General features: G+C 44.9%; 1 protein-coding gene across 1 annotated transcript in view; it reads right to left on the bottom strand.

Annotated features, from left to right (window-relative positions):
* Positions 1–20,008, bottom strand: part of CUX2 (cut like homeobox 2) — a 118,881-nt gene that overhangs the window by 70,256 nt on the left and 28,617 nt on the right. The window contains exons 2-3 of the mRNA XM_023762686.1: positions 9,472–9,582; positions 5,976–6,023 (exon numbers count right to left, since the gene is read on the bottom strand). Of these exons, the coding sequence (XP_023618454.1) occupies positions 5,976–6,023; positions 9,472–9,582 (159 nt within the window). The remainder of the gene's footprint in view (positions 1–5,975; positions 6,024–9,471; positions 9,583–20,008) is intronic.

The raw sequence follows: 20,008 nt of genomic DNA, 5'->3' as shown, positions 1-20,008 counted from the left end.
CAACATTAAGTTATCAAAAAAGATGTGTAAGGAGTGTGTGTGCACATGGGTTAGCCAGAGGCAGTAAGGAGGGACAGAAGTCCTTCTCACTGCATATGACTTAAGCTGCAAACAAAACCCTATTTACTGAGCATTTACTATATACGCCAAGGCCTGGGCTGGGTGTGCAGACCTGGGGTTCGAATCCAAGCTCTCTGTATGCATTGGGCTTCCCTGGAAGATTCTGATAAAGCTCAGCAAAGACACATCTGAAAAGCATGGGCCTGGCGGAGCAATGAAGTCCTCCTCAATCCTAACCACCTGCAAGTGTCCAATTTAGGCCTCTCAATCTAGAATCTATGTCCTCAGCTCCCCCTGCACCCCCCAGGTCCCTCAAGTCAGCCCTCCAAGCGGAGGTTCCTCCACCATCTCCTCTGCTGAAGAGCAGTAGGAGCTTAGGCAAGCGACTTTACCTCTCTAAGCCCTGGTTTCTCACCTGTAAGATACCAGCAGCACCTCCCTCACCAAGTTGCTGAGAGGTGGTGATGCATAAGAGGCATGGCTAAATGCTCCATAAATATGGCTGGCTGGGGACCCAGCTGGGTTAGCACTCACCATGTGCAGGGTGCTGAGCCTCAGTTACCTCACCTGAGGAATGGATGAGAGCAGAAGCCTCCTCATAGGGCTCTTGGGAGGAAATCAATGCGATGAGGCAAGTCTCACCTTGCCTGCTAGGAATGCCACCTGAAGTTCAAGGAGTGCTCACTACACACTGGGCTCTGTTCTTGGGGTTTTTCCATATTGATTCACTTAAGTCTCACACCAACCCTACGAGGTGGATACTATTAACATCTCCATTTAGAAGTTGACAAGGATGTTTTTTACTCGTTTGTTTTTTAGTTGACAAGGATGTTAACTAGGCTTACTGTGGTGATCATCTTGAAATATATATAAATATTGAATCATTATGTTGTATAACCTGAAACTAATATAATGTTGCATGTCAATTAAACTTCAAAAAAAGAAAAAGAAAAAAGAAAGAGTGGGGGGAAGCCAAGGAAACTGAGACCCAGAGGGTCTTGCCCAGGGTCACACAACTGGGAAGTGGATGAGCTAGGATGCAAGCCTACGCCAAAATGGCTTCAGACCCCATATTTACCCCCACTGCTCATCTTCCCAGGTGGGTCCTGTTGGTCAGTGAGGTCACTGCTCCCCCGCTTGCAGGCTGCCAGGACTGCACATGTCTAACGTCTATTGTGGCCTTGTGGCCATTACAAAGGAATGGTCATGCCAGTGCTGGGAGCACCAGAGAAAAGGTAGTTTGGGGAGCAAGAGAATTATGACATCAAAAAGCAAATAATGTTAAAAAGGCAAAAAAAGGCCCTGTAATTAAATTGCAGCTCAAAAGGAAGGGCAGGCAGGGATCCTGCAGGCAGATGCAGAACAGGAGGGGACACAGAGACCAAATTAGGACATGGCATGCATGGCTAGGTGGGGCACTCAGGGACCGGGTAGGGAGGGACATGCCCGTCTCAGGTAATCTGGGCTGTGCGGATGCCCTCTATGCCCTTCTCAGGCAGCTCAATAACATGGACACGAACTGACCCTTTGGGGATCTTGTTCTAGGTTAGGACTCCCTTTCTCAACCACAACTGCCTGGGAGGGAAAAGCAGGGAGTCCTCAGTGACTGGAGCTAGGAAAGATGGTCAGGGGAAGGCAGTTGATGACTTCAGGCTCTGGATATTGAATGTGGGCAGTGAACAGAGGCTTGGGTGGGGGTGTGGAGGTTTAAGTAGGAGGTGTGAGGGGTATAGTCTCCTCTCAGTCATCTTTGAAAAGTCAGATTCCCTCTTCCCCCCATGCCATCTGATTAGCAACCAGAAGGATTCTGTTATAATCTGAGTCTGAGTTCGTTGTCCCTCCTCTGCTCTAAAGTCTCCAGTGGTTTCCACCTCATTCAGAGTTTCAGCCAGAGTGCACTTAAAGTGGCCCCAAGGCCCTGACAAATGCATAAAGATGACTAATGCTATGTACTATGGGGGGTGTGGGGGGTGTCCAAGCCTGACCAGGGCTTTGGGGCTGGTCAGGGAGAGCTTCCCCACTCCCTGCCTAGAATCTCTCCTTGCACTCACTGTCTCTTTGCCAGATTAATTCCTCTCAGATCCTCAAGCATTGTTAGGGTGGGACTCAGACACTGGTGTCTGACCACCATGCTCTCCTGCCTCCCCTGGGGTCAGAGGCCCTGTCAGCCCCCTTGGTTCCCAAACTGCTATTTCAATCAGGCCCAGGTGAATGTGTCTGTTCCAACTCAACCCAAAGGGCTTGCTATTATGAAAACCACGCCACCTTCATGATACAAAAAGAAAGAAGCAGGAAAAAATCTCCTAGCAGTGGCCCTGCCATGTTCCTGGCTGGGCCATTGCACACACTCTTTAGAAAAGTTTCACCTCTGGTTTAGCATAACAAAACTTTTAATTTAGATGTTTTCATCTCTCTCTCCAAGTAAAAATAAGTTTAAAATAATGACTGTAATAAATGAAGGTAATTAATTGTAGTTTGTTCCTTTACTGTCTAGTCAGCTTAATTTTACCTTTTCAACTAATAATGAGAAAATAATTTTTGTGCTCGGAGGGTTAATGATATGTAACTGCGAGAACTGCTAATTGCATGTTGCAATCCATCCATCAACAACCCCATCTGTGCGACTTGATTATGTTTGCTAAATTATTGCTTTGAATTATCTTTCATAAAGCAACTTTTGTAATTAGCGGGGCTTTCGTCTTGCTCTTTTCTCTGCGAGCAAGGATATTCAAACTTTGGCCATTTCAAGCTGTCTCCATTAAGCCACCTTCTCTGGCTGTCTTTGTTTCCTGAGCAGGGGGAATCAAGGCTGGCCTTTAAGCAATCAAGGCGGAAAGGAAAAGCTTCCTTGATTCACAGCAGGGCAAATTCACTTCCTCTCCGCCTCCCTCCCACCAGCACACACACATAGACTAGAAGAAAAAAAAAAAAGAAAGAAAAAAGACTGCACTCACATATATAGAATGAAAAGATAAAGAGGATACCCAGATTCTGTATACACCACGGCCAGCAGAGTGAAATTAAGGGATGAACTTGAACATGTTATATTTCAACAAGAGGCTGGCAGTGGGGAAGAAGGAATGACGGTATGATATTCGGCCCTGGCGTTTTATGGGCTAGTTTATGTGACTAGGGAAGGTGTTTGCCTTGGGGAATATTCCTGGGAGGTGATTAATGCCCACTGGGGAATCCTCTGCTCTAAACCCAGAGCCTGGTGGATCGTGAGAGGGAAGAGGCATAAAGGATGAACCCTCATTAAAAAAATTAAAATGAAAATCAAATTTGGATTATGAACGGCCTGTGTGTGTATATAGTTTGTTTTGGATGAAGAAGATGCTTTTTATTAACACCTTTCTTTGGCGGTCTCTCCTGAGGCCTGGGGAGGGACATGGCTGCCGCAATGGATTAGTCAATAAATCATGAGGAAAGCAGGGGTTTCGGGAATAAAACTCCAGGGAAACGTAGTCTTTTGGGTACATTAAAGGGACAATGAAAAGCCATCTTAAGAAAATTAATGAATTTCTTTGAAGATCCCTAGCTATTACAACAGTGTCTATTCAGTTTTGCCTCTCCTTTTGGCCCCACTAAGACTTTGTCTCCCCCAACAATTATTGAGTACCAACTGTGTGCCAGACACCTGTCAACCACTTTTACTTAGTTCTTTAAATCCTTACTGTTAGCCACATTTGCCAAAGAAGGAAAGCTGTAGCCCAGAGAGGTTAAGAAACTCCCCCAGGCCACACAGTTAGTGTAAATAGCAGGGCTGAGATGCAAGCCAGTCCTATTGGCATGTGCTTCCCACCCACCCTGCACTTGGATCTTCTCTGGATCACAAACCAAACCTGTTTAACTCTTTCTCCTATTGAAAAGATGACATAAGTCATGCCTATTTCCTACCGAGACAGAAAGGTTCCCTCTTTTGGATAAAAAGCCTTGAGCACCTAAGAAAGAGGCAGATTCCAGCCCTGGTATAATGAAGGTTAAATACTAGTAAACCTATAATGGAGGTCACTGATAATAGGAATAATAAAACAACCAAGACTTCTACTACTCAAGGAAATGTTCGAAGCACTCCATGGGTATTAACTTTGTTCTTCCTCAATCACAACCTTATGAAGTAGGTATAATTATTACCTAATTTTTCAGATTTTGAAACAGAGGCACAGAGAGATCAAGTAAGTTGCACAAATCAAACAGCTAGTAACTGGCAGAGGCAGGATTCAAACCCAGGTTAACTCTGGATCTGTGCTCTTCACTCCCTGGCAGCTCTCTATGTGGTAGCCATTACATCAAAACCTTCCCCTGCATTATATCTCAGTCATTCTCAAAACAACATGAAAAAAATCTATCATATCTTTATCCCCAAAACAGACAGGGAAACTGAGGCTCTAAGTGGCTCAGAGAAGCTCCAACCCAAGCAACGGAACAGCCGAAAAAGTGGTGCTCTATATACAAAGCTCAATGCCTGTCTTCAGGCTGAGCAGAGGGATCAGCTGCCTGAGAGGCTTGTGTACTGAGTGCCCCTCATGGAACCAGGAGTTGGCAGATGGGGACCTCTTTCTTAAAAAACACAAAGCCACGACAACACATTCCCAACATTATTAGTCTTCTTTCTATTTTTGTTGCTGTTGTTTTTTTCCCCTTCCAGCTCAGGCACCTCACACCCAAATGAATCAATACTGAATAGCCCTATAAATAAATAAGCACATCAGTCAACTCAGTAATAAAATGAAGGGATGAAAAATATGGAAATCAGAGACATTTGTGTAAATCCAGTTATTGTTTACTTTAATATTGCCTTATGAGCTTATGCAGGTCCAAAGAGACAGATTTAAAGTAATGTGGCACTTGGCGGATGACAGACTTAACACGCATCTCTGGCCCTAGCTGGCTGGATAAAGCATCGGTCTGGGGACTGAAGGGTCCCAGGTTCGATTCCAGTCAAGGGCATATGCCTGGGCTGCGGGCTCGATCCCCAGTGTGGGGCATGCAGGAGGCAGCCAATCAATGATTCTCTCTCATCATTGATGTTTCTATCTCTTTCTCCCTCTCCCTTCCTCTCTGAAATCAATAAAAAATATATTAAAATATTAAACACACACACACACACACACACACACACACACACGCACGCATCTCTGCAGGCGAGCTTGGAGAAAGGCCAATCCCTCCAGGGTCCTGCTTGAATTCAGGGAAGACTGAGAAGAGCACGAGAAGATGGAACATGTGAGAAATGGCCTCCCCTGCCTCGGTGTAATTCCATTATTTTCCTAGCCTACCTCCTGGGCCAGCCAGACAAGTGGACATTTTCAGAATCCTGGTCACAAAGTTAAGCTAAGAGGAGAAATGGGGGAGGTCCAGCCCCATCCCAGGCCTCCAGGAAGGCAAGAGGAACTGGCTGAGGATGCTTAGCTGCGGCCAAAGGAACTAGGGCCTGATGGGTGGGCAGGAAAGAATGTGAACAATGCTGACTTAATTCTCAGAGGGTGGGATGGTAGAGAGGATTTCAGGACAGGCTGGTAAGTATTTGGACTTATCTGCAAGACTGCCTTAGAGAATCAAAGCAGAGCAGAGTGCCAGGGGAGAGCAAAGGTGACTGCGTACAAACCTCCAAAAATGAGAAACCAGCCTGGAAGGTGAGGTGGTTTGTTCAAGGTCACGGATATTACATGTAGCAGAGCCCGTGTAAGGCTGGGCAACATCTACGAAGAGGGGGATTTCTTGGCATTGACACTGGAATCACATCAAACTCAACAAAGAACCCACTCTTATCACAACACCACTGACTGATCTAGAGGGAATGGGGTAGAGAAGTTCTTCCAAAACTTCCAGAGGCTGCTGGCCTCCTCTGGCAACTCCAGGTGGGACAGGGTAGGGAACTGGGTTTGGGATATGCCATGGGCCTTGGGTCTTACCTCAGCTTGGAAGCTTTTTAATACAGGAGCCACCATCTCTCTGATTTCCTGAAAAAGAGATCAGTGAAGAGTTCACCACAGTGCCAGGTGGGACCCCATGGCCCCTGAATGCAGCTCACTGTTGTCCCATACCTCAGCACCTGCACTCAATGGAATTTTGTAAGAGTTCCTCATATATACACCTATACACACACACACACACACACACACACACACACACACACACGGGGACACATCAAATCCAGATCAAGTTTCTTCCCTGCAGGACTTTTTGGAGCCTTTAATATAATCCACATTGGGAATTTCTGGAAGAGGGACAGAGGAAGTAGCATTTCCCAAATGGATTTGATCATGGAATACTCTTTAATGCAAAGTACCTGTGCAACTGGGGGTCCATCATGAAATATTCTTTGGAATGGGGACTGGACAGGTAACCCCAATTCTCCACACCCAGGGTCATGTCACCAAAGTCCCTTCATGAAAATCTCCCATCCTTCAGGGGCTGTCTGCTTCAGGTCACCATCTCTGCTTCCCCACCCAGCATTTTAGCAACATCTGTATTTGTCTCTCCTTCCTCACCAGAATGTGCAGTTTCTGGCAGTTTGGTTGGGTCACCGTTCACAGTGTCCAGCTCACAGAAAGAGCTCTATAAAGGTCTGATGACCTCTATGGCACTAGGCTGTCTTCAGAAGGGAGCCTCCTTTCTGGACCCTAATTTCCTGCTTTTCACAAGTAACCTTGAGGTTCCAGCCCCACGGGCTTCCCTGGTGGACTCCCATGAGTTCTCCCCAGCATGCAAGAGAGAGGCTTTTAAAACCAAGTGTCCCAAGATCCCAACCCTAAATGCTCCAGTTTCCTCTGAGACCCACTAGTGACTCACCTGACCACTGTCAGCCATGGCCCACAAGAAACCCAGATGGAAAGAGGAATTGGGGTTGCTTGAGAGCATGGGGAGGGAGGGAAGGGGCAGCAGAGAGAAGGAAAGAAAGATGGGCAGAAGAATTCCTATATTTAGGTAAAGGATAAGGTTGTATTGCTTCTGCCCTGGAAAAAATCCCACTTCTGGGTCCTGGGTGGCCCTCCTCACTGACTGATGTGTCCCCTAGGGCTTCTCAGAGCTGCTGGTACACAGCTGTATGTTGGTGATCTGCAGAAGGGACACAGGAAGTGAACTGAACCTATGGATCACAAGAAATCACAGGCACACAGGCTGTGCAACGGAGAAGGAAATGTAGGTCAAAGGCTGTGAACTGAAGCATCCTCAGAGGCTGGGGGAAGTGTACACGTGGACGGCAGGTTGGGTGGTTCCATGGCAAACCTCTGGAGGGAACACAAGTCTAATGGGGTGGAAGCTGCTCAGCTCTGTGTGGTGACTGTCACGTGGGCATGGAGCCTCCGTGTGGCCAGATCTAGTCTCAAAGATGCTGGAAATCCAGGTTTTTGGTTAAAATTTCCTTATATGCTAAACATTGAAACCTTACTGTAAAATGTAAAAGACCTTATAAACCAAATAAAACAGCTGGGCAGGAAAATTCCAGTTCAGGTTCAGGAAATGCCAGTGCCCGAAGGGGACTGGAGGAACCAACTCTCCAGTCCCCTGAATTTACAGAAAGGGAGACTGAGGCCCCAAGTGGGCTGGCTCCCTCAAGGGCCTGCAGGACTGAGTGGTAGGCTGGAATCTGATCAGGTCAACAGATTCCCCAAAGAGGTTCTTTTCACAACCCCACACTCAAGTGAGTTTAGGGGTTTCCAGTCTGAGGCTCCAAGGGAAGGTGGCTGGCAGGACTTTGGGCCAATGTCCTGCCTGCTTAACCCTTGGGGGAAATGAGCAAAGGCACCAGTGGGACTTGAGCTGGGCACCAGCCAGATGATGTTCTTAAAGCCTTGTCATGACTTTCTCCATTAGGAGAAACTAGTTCCAAAAATGAAAATTTTCAAAGGCATGACTATAATAGAAATGGAAACTTATTCCTCCTAATTACATAATTGCATAACTATGCAGTCTTAAAATTATGTAAGCCAAACTTGAGGCTTAAAACCTGGCCTGGATTTCCCTCCTCACCTGGGCCTGGGGAAGGGAGATGAGATGGAAGGCTGTGAAGATCTGGGGCCCTTTCGTTTCTGCTTCCCAGAGACTGGAGAGCCAGAGGCAAGGCTTCTGGGACTCCTTCTAAGGCAGAAAAAAATTAGCTTAAAGACCAAGATATTCTTTGTTCTAAGAAGGAAGGGAGAGTGGCTCAGTATTACCATTCTTAGCTCCTGGAGTCAAACCAAGAAAGAAAGAGATGGGCAGAAGAATACCTATGCCAAGGATCTGATTTGGCCTTTGTGAAGCCACGACATGGGAAACAGATCTGAAGTTCCTGGCCCGTCTCTAAGTGCACCTTCCTTCAGCTCTCAAATCTAAGATTCTTTCCCAACTTGCTCCATGGTCAAGTTCTAGCTAGATCCTACTTCCCTTTCTTGCCTTAAAGAACCAAAGATATTCATGACTTGTGTGAGGAGGATCTCACAGCTAAGAGACTGCCCCCTCTGCCCAGGTGGCAACAGGGCTCTTGGAAGTTTCCACCATGGGAATAGGATTTGTGGTGCTCATTTTTGGTAGAGCAGAATGAACATCTCCAGGTCTGATACCTCCAGAATGCTGGATCCTGCTCCATCCTCCTCCAAGATCTAGGCCACCTGAGCAGGCTTGGAGAGACAGCTCAACTAAGCTCCACTGACCAGAGAAGCACAATTGGGTTTGGGGGTGGTCGGAGTCTCTGTTTCCCATAATGGCTCTGAGGTGCCACACAACTACCAACATTATATGGAGTCAGAAGGCTTTATTTTTCCTATTTGTGTTTATCATTAAAAAACACACACACAAAAAACCAACAACCGAGAAGCAACAGGGGGCCTAATAGAAGAGGGAAAGAAATTCACACATTTGCCCCTGTAAAGAATGGAAGCAAGTCCTTTCAAGTCTCTTCTCCTAGGGGGCCCTAACATTGCCTGGGGCTGGTCATTACCTGGACCACCCTCATGGCAGCTGGGAAAGACAAAGCTGGTAGCTGGAGCTGTAAGGGAGGGGTGGAGGGGGAAAATGAGGCATGTATATAGGCAGTTTCAGAGATGGAGGGAAGGACAGGAGGGGTGGCTGTAGCTGTCATCTCTTAAACGCCAATGGAAAAGTAAAATAAAATCAAGAACTCTAGACAAATTGCTTTTACCATCAAGGCCAAGCATCTGACTTAGATATGAATGTGGAGAGAAAATGGATGTTTTATAGAGCCCTCAAAAACAATGACTTCAGTGAAGCGTCCTGCCCTTACTTTAGACAGCAGCGCTGAGCACCACTATATCGAGAAACCCCAAAAGGCTGTAATTTTTCTTTGGGGCTAATTAGCTTCTTTTCTTGTTAGTCACTTATGTCTACAGTTTTCAAAATATAGTTTGAACAAAGAAAAATATGCATTCCTACTGAGTTAATTCTATAACAGCAAATATACTGTACCTCAGGTACATTTTTCTTAAATTCCCGGCGGAGTTCAATTAAATGTTTATGAGAATGTTCACTCTCCTCCTGCCGTGCAGACAGCTCAGAAGCGACGGAATTAAGCTCCTTCTGGAACAATAAAAAAAAGAGAGAGAGAAAAGAAAAAGATTTTTCCCCTCCTTTTCCTTTTTAATTATCATACAAAACAGCATTATGAACAAGTTTTCTTAACTTATAAAGTTGAGAAAAGACAGGATATTGACTCCTGGCACAAATGAATAATTTACAAAACTGGGGATGCAATAAAAAAATCCAGGACAGCTTTTCTTTGCTGGTTGGAAGTTGGGCCGGATCAATAATCTCCTATAAAGTTTTTTTTTTCATCTCTCCCTCACCCCTCTGCCCCACCTCTTAAATTTCCAAACGAGTGATGGCATAAGCTTGTCAGTAACTGTAGAAAACATCTCCAAACCGTGTCAAAATAGTAAAGTGCGGCATATTGTATGGGCATATTATAGTGTAAGAAAGTGCTGTCGACAGCTTTCATATATCAGAGGTGGGAACTGTTCCAACTATGACTTACTTACACTTAAGGGTTCATAAATACTCCTTTTAAGATATAGATGGCTTTTTAATTTCAGTAGATTTTGGAAAAATGAAGGTGCCAATAAGAAGCAAGCTGACCTTTTGTGTATCCTGCAGTAAGTCATTTAAGGTTCACTTCAAGTGTAAGAAATATTTCATCAAAGACTCCTGGATTCAGAAGAAATGGATTAGAAGGAGCCTTGCTTATGTGCAATGAAGGCAGCAGGCCAGGTTTTCACAAGACATACCATCGAGGGGAAAAAAGAGAGTGAAAGATGGAGTGGTGGATGCTCCAGCTAACACACGTAACAGATAATGTCTGCTGGTTGTACATGTATATTTGATCACCCCTCTGTAGCTTTCTTCACTTTAACAGTGGCAGTTTCACAAGGGGTGTACAATTCACCACGAGTTGTCATGAATTTCATTTGCATAATTCAAGAAACACTCTGTTTATGTGGTCTGCTGCGTTCTTGTACCATCCCAAGATGGTTTTTTCTTCTGGACCATAACTCGAGGAGCATTTCTGTATCACCCGATTATTTCTGCAGCAATCAAGCCCTATAATTTCCTAAATCCGGTGATGCAATAAATTTCTGCAATCAGATTTATTAAAAACACACACGCAAATGCGAGAGTGTATTTCTAGGGTGAACTCTTATGATGAGGCCCAGCACCGTGTTGAAAGACCCCATTTGTCAAATCTAATACGCATTCATCTTGCACACACAATGAAACACTTTTACCATTAGATAATGAAATAAAAGTACTATTAACCCGCTGCAAATCCTTTTCCCTCTAAGAGACGAAATGCATGGTAATTGTCTTATATCATGTCTGAGAGTCGGTAAATCTGCTCAATAGCAGTTCACCATAGCGCCATAAACCTCATATCCATCAGAGGCTGGAAAGCCCACCCCAAGCCCAGGATAAGTGACTCTGCCTATGGAGCCTTTGGGAGAAATCAGGGAGGGAATTTCTACTTTTTTTTTTAGAAATGTATAACCTCTTTGGAGAATCATGAGACTAGAAGGGAAGAGGTCTAAGTATAAAGTTAGGATTTAAAAAATAGTGACATGGGAATAGGATGTGTGGTGCTCTCCAAGGTGCTGAAATAAATTCTGTGCCAGAGTAGTGGGTATACCAACTTAAAGGTGCCCCCACCCCCCGGTTAGGGTGCAAAAGCCCCATGGAATTTTGAGCCAGATGAGGAATAAGGTGTCATAGGAGAGAGAAACAGAAACAGTTTCTGACAGTCTGTCAAGGTGAAAGAAGAAAAAAAATGAAAATTTTTGGTTTATCATCATTTAAAAATAATCAGTCACCAATAAAGAAATTATAATCGATCACAACCCTCAAACCAAATGATTGGGAAGATATCTGTATTTGCAGCAATAGGGCTAATAAAAAGTAGACAAACACCAACCAGGTGGTACAGAACCTCACTTGGTAGGAAAGAAGAAACTGGTGTCATGGTCAATTGAGTTCTGGCAGAGTGCTCACAGTTGTTCTTAGTTTTTCTCGTCTATTCTGAAGACAAAGATGTGATTTTCACACTGCTATTGGACTATCAGAATTGGGGCTTGAGTTAACATCACCAAGTTTTGGATTATTATGTATCTGACACTATGTTCTTATATCTGGGACACTGTCCCTCTCAGCACCACAGCAACCAATGTTCCTGGTGGGGGGATGGACTTGAATTCCTCATTTAAAACATCCAATCCAGGATCTTAAAGGAAATCTCAGAGCAGGATAAGTCCAACTGCCTGATGTGACTACACTGGCTCCCTTCACCCTAACCTCCCTGACTGCTGGTGGGTGCTGTGTCCACAATTCAGACAGAGCAGAGGCGAGATCAGGCCGGGAAATATCAGCAGGGCCCCAGTCCTGGCCCCACGCAAGCCCAGATCTTAGTGTCTTTCCTGCTCAGCCCTAGAGGAGCAGACAGTATGACTGATGTCCATATTCTTCTCAACTTTGCCTAAATGTGCTCCGTCCTTCAACCCTAAATTCTTGTTTCTATGGTAAGCTCACTACCAACAACAATAATGATCATAACTACCATTTATTGAGTGCTTACATGTACCAGGCACCATAGTAAGCTCCTGTATACATTATCTCATGTAACAAACACATTAATGTGTCTGTTAGGTGATACAAGCAGGGACTAATAAATAAATCAGTCTATTCTAATAATTCAAGTGTGAATTATCTCCTTGGTGGATTATAAAGGCAAATCTATAATGGCCTGGTCTTTACAGGGCTTCTACTCCACTTCCCCACTAGCTGGGAGATGTTCAGGGAACTTGTTTTAAATGCTACAAATGTGAAAAGCATCAAGCACAGTACCACGTGTTCAATAAACGTTGGTTAATATTAATCTTATATTTAGATAAACAGAGCTCAGAAAACACTCCACTAGACCAGTGATTCTAACAGTTTTAGATTTCACAGGGCAGTAACAATCTCACCAAAAAAGAAAAATAAAATCATTGAGACCGACAGAATATTGCCAAGTTTTACTGTATTAAGCAAAGGCATTAAAAAGCAACCTCTCTCTTCCACCCGAAAAGATAGTATATCTGAACATCAACAAAGGCAAGTGGGCCAGTGACAGAATTGACAAGTCTTTAAAAATAAACACATTTAAAAATAATAAAGCTCACAGCACTGTATTTTGAAGACACAGAAAAAACTCTCATCCACATAAACCAGAACTGGTCTGAAGTGGAGTTTTAGAAATGAGTGTCTGAACCATGGCGCACATACACAACTAGCCTCCCCTTTGATGATCAAGCAGAATTCAGGATCTTCTCCCACCCCAGCCCCCATCCCCCACCCCCCACCCTCAGGGAGCCATGATTAACACAGCCCTAGACTTTTGGGCCAGGCCCAGGCAGGGTGGAGACTCATCTGATTAACAGGCCATCAGCAGCAGACAGACAGCCCGGAGCCCGGCGCAGACCATTCAAATAATGATCATCATAAACAGCCCATTTGCAACTAAAAAGAAATAATTTTAATGAGCTTGAAGCAGATGATAGATGCAGCTGAGGCTCCAGCCAATGTGCAGAGAGAAAGGAAGCTGGGATTGCGCTGCACCCAGGACCAGGAGCAGCTAAACAGCTGTGCTGCTAGCCCACTGTAAGTGCCCACTGCCCAGACAATACCCCTCACTCTCTAGGGTCTGCCATCATCAGGGTGCTGGGACTTAGAGTCTCAGAACGTCTGAGCAAGAAGAAACCTCTGAGTTGTCCGGGCCATCACTGTCCAAACTTCAACCACACATACCTCTCTCTCTGCATGAATTTTGCCATACTGATATTCAACATGAATTTCTATTTACTTAATATTTACGTCTTCAATCGACTCCTATTTCTTTTTGAATGAGACATGCATAACTTTAAGTTCAATTTTAAGATAGAATTTTTACATCCCTGTAACCACTGCCCAGATTAAGGTATAGAATGTTCACATTCCTAGCACCTCAGAAGGCTCCCTCATGCCCCCTTCTAGTGAGTACTGCTTAAAGGTAATTCTTATTCTATTGTCAGAATGAGAAATAATGGAAGGGCACTGAGGATGGATAACCAACTGCTCCTCCTGACATGAGTCAATCCTTTCTAAAGCCAGGTCTAGTTACTGCTAATGATCATCTCATGTCCCATCAGCGGGTGCATGCTCCACACTTTAGCAAACACTACTACAATCCAATTTTCCCACTTCAAAGATGAGGAAACAGGGACAACTTAGGCTACTGCCCCCGCCACAGAGCTGATTAAGAGGTTGGATTTCCTAAGAGGGGAGGGTGGGTTTTGGGTGGGGAAGGAAAACTGTTAGTTACCTATGGGGAGGCAAGTTAAACAATCTTAGTTCAACCAGGAAGGATTGGGAATCTCACAAGAATACTTAGTTTTGAAAGAAATTTAACAGCCAATCCCAAAATGTCAACTATGTACAAAGTTTTGAGCTAGACACTGTTCTTATAGGGGAGACACACATAAGACACAATCTGAGTTGTGCATGTTCATGTCAGTTCCCCCACTCTGCTCAGCTCTGAAGACTCACACTCAGACACATCCCCCTAATATCAACTCTGAGAAAAGGCCTTTCAAAAAAAATGCAGAAATTGTTAGGGATCAGGGTTATGGAAGTGAGGAATTCAGGTGTTTCCATGCTTTTAAGAGATTCATGAAGGAAAATAAAGTCTTCCTCATTATGTCCCTTCCCTGCTCAAAAACCACTTATGGCTCTTCACTACCCTAGGACAATTTTCACGCTTCTGATTTAGGCATCACTGGATCCCTGCTAGCCCCTCCCATTTTCTCCTTCCCAACCAGATTGAATTCCTTGTAGAGAAATCCAAATGCACCGAGGTCTCCCTTCTTCATGGCTCCACAGACTTCACCCCTCAATCCAGATGATCTCATTCTGTATTTGCAGCTGATCTTAGTCATCCTTTTGTTGTGGTTAAATGGCCCCTCTTCCAGAAAGACTTCCTAGAACCTCCCCTCTAAGCCTGGGTACTCCTTCAGGACCCTGTTAATAACCCTTTCTGATATTTGCCCTCAGATTTTATTTTTTAAATCCCTAGAACCTTTTCTTCAAGTGAAATCTTACACAGAAATTGTTTATAGAAAACAACTTGGGAGATGCAACCAGAGATGTTAGGCCCTTAGCCACTCATCTACCCATCCATCCATCCATCCTCCATTCATCATCCATCCATCTGGCACATCTTTGGTGTGTTAGATATTAGATAAAAGAGATGGCAATGATGAATCGGATACTGCTATATGTTCTTGGAGTTCACAAATCAAAGTAGACAAGTCAGGGCATAAATAATTCTGGTAAAAGGGGGAAAAAGCCATCATGTTGAGACATTAACTCCAATGCAGGCTTGGAGGAGTGTGAAACCCTAATATATCTCCTATATTTGAGATGGGTATGGAAACTGATGGGGCAAGAGAGAGAGGTAGAGTTTTACCCACCTCTTCTAATTAAATCACTGTGTAGTTCCCAACTTGAGCAGGGGCTGCCAGTACCCACTAAGGAGCTGCCCAGGCTGGAAGTTCTTTGACCTCTACCCAATCACCTAACCAACCATTTATTTATCTACTCATCCAATCATCCATCTATCTATCCAACCAGTCATCCATTTATTTAACAGAGCATTATTTTCCAACTAATCATCCATTCATCTACTCATCCAACTGATCACCCAACATCCTCTATCCAATCACTCTACTCGTCATCAATCAGTCATCCATCCATCCATTCATCCATCCATCCCCATCCAATCATGTATCCAACTAATTACTGAGCCCAAATTCTGTGCCAGGACAGTGCTAGGCACTGGTATATGGAAATCAACCAACTCAGTCCTTGTCTTTGAGTAGTTCACAGTGCAGTGGAGAAGACAGATGAGTCAACCTTAATACTGTGTGCCTAAGTATGATATAAAAGTATAAATACGCCCTAACTGGTTTGGCTCAGTGGATAGAGCGTTGGCCTGTGGACTCAAGGGTCCCAGGTTCGATTCCGGTCAAGGGCATGTACCTTGGTTTCGGGCACATCCCCAGTAGGGAGTGTGCAGAAGGCAGCTGATCGATGTTTCTCTCTCATCGATGTTTCTAACTCTCTATCCCTCTCCCTTCCTCTCTGTAAGAAATCAATAAAAAAATAGTATAAATAAAGTATGAAAGGAACATAGAGAGCAAGGTGATTTCCTGTGATTGGGGGAAAGGGCCACCAAGGTGGGAACATTTGACCTGGGACCAGAAGGATGATTGTGTCAGACAAAGAAGCCAGACATCCAGGCAGAGGGAATGGGATAACTGCAACAGCCTCCTAACTGGTCTTCCTATTCCTGTGTTTAGTTTTCTTCTCCTTAATATGTAACACTATTAAACACACTATACACTTTATTTACTTATTTTGGTCCTTCCATTATTATTATATACTCAGTGCCTAGAACAGTTCATGATACATAGTAGGCACTCTAGAAATGTTTGTTGGTCAAATGAATGAATAAATGAATGCTATGTGTCAGAAGCTCTGAAAGAATCTGGTCTGTCTGAGGAACAATGACATGGTTCGGAGACCATAGATCTGTGTCCAGATTCTAGCGTTGACACATGACTCAACCTCAATTTCTGTGTCTGTAAAATGGGAATAAAAATTTATGCCCATAGTGTTATTAAGAGCACCCCTTGAGAACCAGATTGTAAGTAGGTAAAGTGCTTAGTGTCCTCAGTGTTTATACTCTCCAATGGAATGCCAGATGCATTGTAGGCACTCAATGCACATTTTTGAATGAATGACTGTTAGTAGATATAAGCACGAGAAATCCTTTGTGGCAGCAGCAAGGTGGGGCCCCTTATGCATCTCAGGTCCATGGAGCCATTCAGGGTTTTGCTATCAGAATACCAGGCAAACACTGAGGAGAGTTCCGGGGGACGCTGTGGGGCTTGATGTAAGTGTTGCCTTCAGAAGGGCCTCAGAGGCTGGCTCTGGAAGGGAGCTGGGGAGATGACCTGGGATGGAGGGCACATGCTAGCCTGCCACGAGCAAGGAGACAAGACAAGATGGATGGTTCTGCAGCCCACTGAGATGGATAACTGAGCAGCGCTGAGAGACAGTCTGGGTTGCCAGAGCCATCCATCACTCCCTGCACCGTATGTAAATTTCAGATGCCAAGATGTATTGGGCCAATTATCTGAGGCCAGGGCAAGAGGAGGTGCCTATGAGAAATAGTTCCCAGCCGAGCTGAGCTGGCTTTACTTCATTCCATCAGCTGGGCCCAGGTGATAGTTCACACTCAGGTCAAAGAGCCCAACCTTGAGGCCTGGGTGTGGGTGAGACAGCCAATAACTTCTTAGCAAACTTTATATAATAACTGTCCCAAAGAGGGCTTATTATGTATACTCCGTCCATGCTAACTGGCACACAAAAGTTCATTTAATTCTCTCAACAATACTTGGCTTGCAGTGGATTCTCTAGAACATCTGTTGAGGGAGCGAATGAATGATCCTTTGATGCAGATACCATTTACACATGGTACCTGAAAAGACAAAGCCACTCGCCAAGGTCACAGAGCTGGAAAGTGATATGGGGATTGAACCTATGTCTTTCTGGGTTCTTTCCTCCAGATACTGCTAGGGCAACATTTCCCAACCTGTCTGTCCTCACCAAGGACTCATGTGGCCTGAAGAACAGGAGCATGGCTGGGCCTAGTCAGTCTGTCCATCTGTCTATCCATCAATCCATCATCCATCCATCCATCCATCCATCCATCCATCCATCCATCCACACACCTACCCACCCAATCATTCATTCACTCAACTATTATTTAAGTGCCTACAATGTTACCAGGACAAGCCAGACTCAGGTCCTGCCCACATTAAAGTGTTTGATCACATAGAGCACATAGACAATTAAAGCTGTGCTTCATCAAGCCCTCCTAGAAGCTCCCACAGCTCTGGCTTCCAGAAAATCCAGGCAGCAATTTGCTTTTAGTTGGAGGCAGGCCAAGAGCTGGCATTTGGAAGAAAGAGCAGGTTAAAGTCTTGATGCTTTTGCTTACTGGTTCCATGAGCTTAGGCAGACCCTTGGCTTCTCTGTATCTAACCGTCACCACTGTTAAATGGAGTCATGGCAATCCCTCCCTCTCAGCAGTGAGGGCAGGATGAAAATCTTGTGGCCAGGAGAGGGTCCAGGCTTCATCAGGAGGTGTCTATAAGGGCAGCGGGTCCAAGTCTGGAACGTGGGCTGGGGCCACTGCCAACCCTCAGACCCTAGGCTGCAGTGGGGACATTGCTCTAATCAGCCCATCTTGTCAGCTTGATTCATCCATTTATCATCTTCTCTACTGCTGTCACCCTGGCCAGACCACTGTCATCACCTGCCTGGGTGACCATAGAAGCCTCCTCACTGGGATCTCCACTGCCACCCCCTCACCTTCCTACAGTCTCTTCCTCACCAAGCAGCCAGAGGGATCTTGTTAAACCTAAGTCACATCCTGTCTCTCCTCTGTTCAAACCCTCCAACGATTCCCACCTGACTCAGCATCAAGGCCAAAGTGCTTACCATGACATCAAAGCTCCATGTGATTTATCTCTGGCCTTCCTTCCTTCCATTCTTCCCTCCCTCACTCTCTTCCAGCCACACGGGTCCTTGCTGGCTCCTGAACACATCAAGCACATTCCTCCACAGTGCCTTTGCACTGGCAACTCCCTCTGCCGGAAATGCTTCCTTGTGCCCCTGAATTCCATATGAGTTTGCCCCTGGCCTCCTCTGGATCTTGGCTCTTATATCATCTTCTCACAGAGGCCTGTCGTATTTAAAACTCCAAGCATCTCTTCCCTACCACAGCTGTCACTCTCTGCTTATTTCTCTCCATGGCACTGTCATAGACATATTATGTAGTTACATTTCTATTTGTTTATTGTAAGATCCACTGCCTGCCCTCCTCCAATGTCAGCTCCATAAGGACATAGACTTTGTTTGTTTGGGTCACTGATGTGTCTAACTCCAATGCTTGCCACATGGTGGGTGCTCAATACTTGTTGAATGAATGAATGATGAACAAATGAACAAATAAAAGATGGGCTGGCCAACTTGTGCTCCAAACCCCAACTCCCTGCAGTTGCCCCCAACTCAGTGCTTTGCCCCACACCTCCAGGGCCCACCTCCCCGCCTCAAGCATCAGGCAGGAAAACCTCCCCTGTCCTGCTGCAGGAGGCTGTCCTTGAGAGAGGATGCCAATCAAACACCTAGTTATCTTGCCACAAACTGGGAGCCACATCCAATCACTTCCTCCTGGTTTTGACTGCTCTTTTATATCCCGGAGTTCTCAGAATGTAAAACCTTGTGGCACCAAGAAAACAAAGTAGCTCCCACTCTGGTGGGTGTCAGGTGAGGGGCTGGGGGTCCCTTGTGCACCTTTTAGGGCTAATATATCTGCTCCAGTTGGGCAACTACTCTCTGTGCTCTTCATCTTCCTCTGTTAAAAGGGAGGGAGGGTGGGTACATCAAGCATTCATTCATTCATTCATCAAGCAAGCATTTATTTGAGTGCTTATTCTGTGCTAGGTGCTGTTCCAGGAGCTGGGAATCCAGCAGTGGCACAGTAAACAAGGTCACTTTTCGTGTTATTGGAGTTACATGCGATTTATATAGTTCTGGGGACTGGGCAGAATAACAATAAAGATAATAACAGAAGCTGATAGTTTTCTGCATGTACTAAGTGACAGACACTGTGCTAAGGAATTTATAGCCATTCTTCTCTGAGCCTTACAATGTCTTTTGAAAGCAATATTACCAATCCATTCTATAGATGAGGAAACAGACTCAGAGAGGACAGGGCACCTGTCCCAGGTCACAGACTTGATAAGTAACAGGGCTGAGATTTCAACCTGGGTCTCCTGGTTCCAGTGCACATCCACTCTCTTCTCCTGACCCTACAAGCGTATCTCCACCTAAGTCCCCAGATTTGCAACTTCTGGCACTTCTCTCTCCACCCCGAAGCACCGTACTCTGGATGAGATATTCTAGGACAGATGCAGACCTGTTACCCCCAAGCCTCATGTTTACCCCAGCTATCTGTGAAGAAAAGAGTTGAACTCTGATCATTCCTCAAAAGATTCATCAAGAACCTTGAACATACTGAGCAGTGATCTTGAACTTCCAGGACTGCACTGTCCAATATGGTAAACACTTACCTTGTGTGGTTATTTATATTTAGTACATCTAAATTAATTTAAATGAAATACAATTATAAATCCAGTTCCCAAGTCTCACAGGTCATATTGCAATGTGCGTAATAACCTCAGAAGCTAGTGGCTATCACATCGGATACTTCAGATATACATCATTGATATTACCACAAAAAGTTCTATTGGACAGCATTGCTCTACACATCTAAGACGTGTACCATGTGTCACATATCTTTTGCCTGTCATTCATC

Source organism: Myotis lucifugus, unplaced genomic scaffold (assembly GCF_000147115.1).
Source record: "Myotis lucifugus unplaced genomic scaffold, Myoluc2.0 scaffold_256, whole genome shotgun sequence".
Classification (NCBI taxonomy): Eukaryota; Metazoa; Chordata; class Mammalia; order Chiroptera; family Vespertilionidae; genus Myotis; species Myotis lucifugus.
This window is presented reverse-complemented; position numbering and strand designations above follow the sequence as displayed.